This window comes from Astatotilapia calliptera, chromosome 19, assembly GCF_964374335.1.
Source record: "Astatotilapia calliptera chromosome 19, fAstCal68.1, whole genome shotgun sequence".
In the NCBI taxonomy this organism is placed as follows: domain Eukaryota; kingdom Metazoa; phylum Chordata; class Actinopteri; order Cichliformes; family Cichlidae; genus Astatotilapia; species Astatotilapia calliptera.
Window position 1 is genome coordinate 29,507,415 of NC_137440.1, and position 6,264 is coordinate 29,513,678.

A 6,264-nucleotide genomic window follows, 5' to 3' on the forward strand; every position below is an offset into this window, starting at 1 on the left:
GTGCAATCATTTGCAACCCTCACAAGCACAGGGGAGAGGTCAACATATTTTTCAATGTGTGTCTCATTAGTGTCCTATGGATTCCAGTTTAAGGATTATCATTTGCCTGCTGAAAATCCCAACAACAAATGCAACTCGGGTAAGTTCAAAGCAGAACGTCAGTGTCTCCTCTTTCTGCCCTTTAATAACTAACCTATTTCTACGTTTCTTCCATCACACAGAGTCTCCTGGAGCCCTTTTCCAAGCTGCTGAGCTTCGTCATCCAGTATGGAACATTCGGTCTCTCCTACCTTGTGGAGCTCTGTGGACTTTGTTACAAAGCCTTCAATAAGGTACTTTTGTGTGTCTGCAGCTTGTAAGAAGTCTTGAAAGAGTTAAACCCTTCAAACTAATCTGCAGTTTGCTGCTCTCTCACTCATCACTTTTTTTGGTGCTACACCTACTTCCCCGACACTCCAGTCAGCCTGAAATGTGGCCGTGTGTCACAGATGATTAAGTAGGCAATCAGCCAGTATTGATTAACATGATTAGTAGGTGTGCTAGGACCGAGGATGTATGGTGTGTTTCTCCGTGGCTGCCTCAGACGGCGATGGAGCCAGGGCTGTCTGCACTGTTCGGACAGATGAATCCTCAGTCCTCCACCACTGTCAGCACAGCGTGGTTTATGCCTCTTGTGGTATTGATTTTTTTTTACAGCCGCTTTAATTCCTGACCTTATAATATCCTCATTTCAAAACTCAGAGTTGCTGTGAATGATTGCTTTTGGATCTTTACCCTCTGCCGTTTTTTTTTTTAATGGTAAGGTGAGGTGTCAGGGAAGAGCCGATTTTCAATAATTTGTTTCAACTCAGTTCAGTTTTGGAGGTCAGGTGTTAAGGACACACATTAGAGCTCTCTGGACCTACTAAAGTTGGTCACATCATGCATCACTTGTCACCTCTGCATCGCCCTGTATGATGAGGAGCCTTGTGGCTTAAGAACGGCCTTTTAATTTGCTATTTTCCAAACTTACATGCTCCATTAAGTTTTAATCACCAGAGTGCTGCATCCAGGTACGTGCATTAGCAAGCCACGCAGTGAGAACTGTCAGCTCTGCATTGTGCATGAGCAGAAGATCATGTGCTTGCTCCTAACATAAGCAAACATGACTACAAAAAGAAAGCGAGAGACAAACTGGAAGTCAGAAGATGACAGTGTGGTTTGTAAACAGGCAGCTGGGCTTTGTGTGGAAGGGATGAACAAAGAGAGCAGCCTGTCCTCCGGGAGGGAGAAGGCTGCCTGACAGCCTCATCTGAGCTGCCTGGGACTCTGGGAGGAGAGATCTGGACTGGCCTAAATCTACTCCTCGGCTTTCACTATTCTCCGTCTCCCCGGCTTTCCTCCCTCCCCTCTCGCTGCCTGTCCTTCCCCCTCTATTCAAGCTACAGAGTTTATGCTCTCCTCGCAGCATGAGTAAGGCAGAGTGATAATAGAAAAAGGCAGTCTTGCTGCATCAGTACATTTACTACACTCTCTATCTTCTCGCATCCAGGAGAGAGATAAGTTCTACATGTCCCGCATTGTGGTGTTAGAGCTCCTGCAGGCTCTCAAGTTCAAGTCTCCTCTGCCTGACACAAACTTGTTACTTCTGGTTCAGGTAAAAAAACAAAAATCTCTCTTATCCATCTCGGTTTACGAGAGCCAGAAAATCACAGCAATTCAATCTGACTGCAATTCTATAACTCCATGTGGATTTTGCCAGTTTGTTTGTGCAGATATCGGCACACGGCTAGCGGAATCCACCATCATCCAAAAGCACATGATCTCAACGCTGCCGGGGGTGAGACTTAAATCGTTGTGTGCTACACTGTCTTATTAAAATCAGGCTCATAAAACAGCAGGAAATATAGACAGGCTCCACTGTGATTCCTCCTAAAGGATAAACTGCTGTTTCTCTCTACAGTGCACGACGGCAGCAATGGAATGCATGCGGCAATATATAAGTGAGCTCTTGGACTTTATTGCAGATATGCACACACTAACCAAACTTAAAGTAAGTCTTCTGTGTGTGAGTTTACAATTTGGACATGTCTCATGTGGAGAGTTTTGTTTTTCATCCTTATCTTTTCTTCACTCCAAATCTGCTCTTCAGAGCCATATGAAGGCTTGTTGTCAGCCACTGCACGAGGACACCTTTGGGGGCAACCTGAAAGTGGGCTTGGCACAAGTCGCAGCCATGGAGATCAGCAAAGGCAATCACCGCGATAACAAAGCTGTTGTGCGTTATCTTCCCTGGCTTTATCATCCGCCATCCACCATGCAACAAGGGTAAAAATGATGAGACTAAGACTGACTGACTTAATAAGAACAATGAATGGTGAAAGAAGAAATGCACACTGTGTTGTTAATTGATTTGTTGAACTCATTTTCATTTTTTTCTTTCTCTCTAGGCCAAAAGAATTCATTGAGTGCGTGTCCCACATTCGTCAGCTGTCCTGGCTTCTTTTGGGCTCCCTGACGCACTGTGCCCTGCACCAGGGCTCCACCTCCTGCATGCCCATCCCTCTCGACGCTGGCTCCCACATTGCAGACCATCTTATCGTCATCCTGATTGGCTTCCCAGAACAGTCGAAGGTCTGGCAGACACAAATCTCTTCAAATGATCACACTCAGATTTTTCCAGATGCGATTTGTGGCAACCACAATGGCCTTGTCAGTTTTGGTCTCGGTCCTTATCCTCAGACGTCGGTGCTGCACATGTGCTCCCTGTTCCACGCCTTCATGTTCGCCCAGCTGTGGACCATCTACTGCGAGCAGGCAGCCGCCGCTCCCTCCCTGCAGAACCAGAACCAGACAGAGTTTTCTTCCAGCGCCATCCTCACGGGCCTCGAGTTCTGGAGTCGGGTTACACCCAGCATCCTGCAGCTTATGGCCCACAATAAAGTTGTAAGTGCTGCGCGGTATCCTTTGCAAACATCCGTCTGAGACAGTCAGGACTGTCGCTGTGGAAGAATGGTGATTTTCTTCTTTTAATATTATGAGTAAACAGTAAATATGTTACATAAAATTAAGTCTATTTCATATTTGTCTCTCAGATGGTAGAGATGGTGTGTCTTCATGTCATTAGTTTAATGGAGGCCCTGCAGGAATGCAACTCAACCATCTTTGTCAAGGTTTGCTATAAGTCCAGTGTCCTTCCATGCAGACAGTGCTGTATATTCTCTCTGTAACATGCAGAATAATGCTTATTTATTCATCTCCATTTCTTTTTTCAGTTAATTCCTATGTGGCTACCCATGATTCAGTCAAATCTTAAGGTAAGTGGTTTTAAAAGGTGTTAATCATACAGATTAATGATAATTACTATTGATGATTTCAAACTGAAACACTATCATCTCTTCTTTTCGTCGTAAGCATCTGTCTGCAGGGCTGCAGTTGCGTCTTCAGGCCATCCAGAATAGGGTGAACCACCAGTGTCTGCAGGGCCAGATGTCCGGAGCCCCTCCGTTCGCCCTGCGCAAATGGCTGCAGTGCACCCAGTTCAAGATGGCTCAGGTGGAGATCCAGTCGTCTGAGGCTGCTTCACAGTTTTACCCCATGTGACCTGTTCTGTGGTCAGCTCTGCCTCACCTGGGTCCCTAGGCCTGCATGCATCTGCTCTGGCTGAAAGTGACTTTAAAAAAAAAAAAAAGGACTCTTATATAAAGTGATGCTGTGTGGGATTCGTTTGAAATGAATCATTTTTCAGAACCTTTAGTATATGTACAGTAAATCTATGCTATTTTAAAGTACTAACACTGGAGTTGGACTGTATAGAAGAACTGTGTTCGGTGCCCAATCTGTTGCATTTAACAGAATTGAAGAGTCAGACGACTGTAGAGGATTTCCACAGACCCATGTTAGTAATAGCAAGGGCCTGAAACCAAATGCTTGTTTAATCATAGATATGTTCACTCTGACATTCATAACCTATCACTTTTTAAGTTGCTTGGTTGCAAGCCGAATAATAAAAGTACAAGTTTTTCTAAACATCGAGACGCTTTGACATTTCAAATGAATTGCTGAGCCTTTAAAAATTCAAATATGACATTTTCTGCCCTTTGATGTCCTGACTGATGGGGAAAATGCCCAGCTTACCATAATGTGGACGGCGGAGAGATAAAATCAGCTCTGCTGGTTACTCCTCTGAGCGAAAAAAAACCTCAGGTGTCTACGGGAAAACGACATGACATGCATTACCCAGCTCCCAGCTAAGATCCTTGTCAGGCTGTCAGTCATGCTGCCTTTTGCCATCACAGCTCAGATCGATCAGAGGCCAATCCGAGTTGCGGCAGCAGCTTTGTAACTCGATAACGTGGAGCCAGACATTGGAGGTAAACAAGACTATTTCGGTTTGCTCCCCCCTCACCCCCAAAGTGGAAAGACACCCCGCCTCCTCCTACTCCAGCCCTCCCTTCATTGGCAGCAGCGAAACAGATAGGCCCATGCATATACCAAGCAAACACAATTACCTTTGGCCTAATGTGGTTTGTTGTGATTAAGGATTTTTGTGAGGTCTAACTGTATTACCATGAAGCTCTTGTCTGAGAATAACAGATGACATGACAGCAGGCCCTGAAAACCGAACAGCACATTAATCTTTGTTTTGATCTTTTCTGCTGCAAGGATTTCATTATCAGGATTTAGCATGAATTAGATCTGCTGATATAGATGTATTCTGCGAGGAAAAATTAGCTTATCGGACCAAAATAAGTCACATTTGATCTGCGCATAAATTCTTTAAAATATTACTTTTTAGTCGCAGCTGGTATTGAAAGACCCATGTTGAGAGGTGTCTGCCAAATGAGTCACTAGTATAATGATATCACACAATGTGACTAATGAACACGCACTTACACACACGCGCGCACACTCCCCGGTGACCTCAAGCCAGCTGAATCAGGCTGCAGTGCCCCTTCTCATCAACCTCTAGCCATGGCTCATCAAAGAGGTCCTTTCCTGCTGCGCCTCTACGTGTGAGAGTGTGCATTAAAGTGATGTTAGCTACAGGTGTGTATGTGCGCATGTGTCCCTGCGTGTGTGCGTGCGTTTAATCAAGTCCCCCTTGCTCTGGTGTTGCATCTGTCAGCCACTGCCACCGTTGTGATCGTTTGAACTCGCAGCCCTTTCTGAAAGAACCTTTCTCATTAGCAGCAGCTTATGTAATCAGTGTCCCACAGGTATCCAGCACTTTCCCCACCCCTGCTTGCCGCCTGCCTGCCTGCCTCCTGCAGGACCATATGGGAGCGCTGACCTGATGAGTAGGCAGCTGGAGGTGCTGAGGGTAATTAACACTGACCAAAGGACTGGCGGGCAGAGAGGGTGTGAGTGGGTCCTCAAAGACTGTGAAGGTCAGCTTTAAAAAAAGGACTGTGCAAGCTCTCTCACACAACCAATGCACCAGCACAATGCATCACCAGGTGTGTGCGCTGGTGACATCTCGTGATTAAAGAGCAGAGGTATAGAAGCAGCAGATAAAACTCAGCAGCACACTGGTAAAAACAAATGTTTGAAAAAAATAAAATCAGTGTTCCAGCACCTTATTGCTGTAAGGAAAGCCTCGAAAAACTTGTTGAGACGGTGACAATTCCCAGTACCCCTGCCTAGTGCTGTCACTTTGGTTTTATTACAGTGAAATCCACAGCGCCCTGGCTGGACAATGCATGAATGTTTAAATTGCTCTGCGTGTCCATTTGCATTACCGTCAAGTGGCACATCCAAAGCAGGGAAGGCAGAGAACTCGATGGACCCTCATTCACATTATAATTCATCAACATTCCTCTTGAGTGCTCTTGTACATCAGCCTGTACAGCACAGGTTTAGGCTCCCTTGTTTGTTTCACATCACGGTCTGGTGTGCAAATTAAAACAGAAATAGGAACATGTCTGCGCGACCTAGTGTAAGAATGCAGGCTCTGTAAGAGGTGTTTTGAATCCATTACCCTCTTTTATCTTACTCTAAAAACCTCATTTTGTTATATCAACTCATGTTCTTGCTCTAGCTGCAGAAATCTTTTACACACACACACACACAGACGTGATTTTTTAGTGACACTGTTATTGATCGAGCCCAGAGCTTGCACAATATGTGACCTAAAAGTTTTCTGGCTGGTGCCATTAAGCCCCACGGAGAGGAGTGCGCTTGGTAATCGCAGTTCATTAAAGATGCACTGTGTGAGACAGACTGAGAACATGTCCTCCGCTGTGGGGGGCTCAGGAGACAAGGCCAGCACGCCTCTGCCCAAAG

At 45.5% G+C, this 6,264-nt stretch overlaps 1 protein-coding gene and 1 long non-coding RNA gene across 9 annotated transcripts in view; one reads left to right on the forward strand and one right to left on the reverse strand.

Moving 5' to 3' along the window:
• Window positions 1–4,008, forward strand: part of unc79 (unc-79 homolog, NALCN channel complex subunit) — a 37,110-nt gene extending 33,102 nt beyond the window's left edge. For all 8 annotated transcript variants that reach the window (XM_080293812.1, XM_080293814.1, XM_080293815.1 and 5 more), the window contains 11 exons: window positions 71–139; window positions 222–332; window positions 1,532–1,636; window positions 1,742–1,819; window positions 1,943–2,032; window positions 2,132–2,307; window positions 2,430–2,613; window positions 2,722–2,925; window positions 3,075–3,152; window positions 3,255–3,296; window positions 3,394–4,008. In XM_080293812.1, the coding sequence (XP_080149938.1) occupies window positions 71–139; window positions 222–332; window positions 1,532–1,636; window positions 1,742–1,819; window positions 1,943–2,032; window positions 2,132–2,307; window positions 2,430–2,613; window positions 2,722–2,925; window positions 3,075–3,152; window positions 3,255–3,296; window positions 3,394–3,582 (1,326 nt within the window). In that variant the 3' untranslated portion in view covers window positions 3,583–4,008. The remainder of the gene's footprint in view (window positions 1–70; window positions 140–221; window positions 333–1,531; window positions 1,637–1,741; window positions 1,820–1,942; window positions 2,033–2,131; window positions 2,308–2,429; window positions 2,614–2,721; window positions 2,926–3,074; window positions 3,153–3,254; window positions 3,297–3,393) is intronic.
• Window positions 1,978–4,511, reverse strand: LOC145422421 (uncharacterized). The gene is made up of 2 exons (XR_013903709.1): window positions 4,117–4,511; window positions 1,978–2,981 (listed from the first exon to the last, which is right to left on the reverse strand). It is a non-coding gene; the product is annotated as an uncharacterized LOC145422421 (long non-coding RNA).
• Between the last annotated feature and the right edge of the window lie 1,753 nt (window positions 4,512–6,264).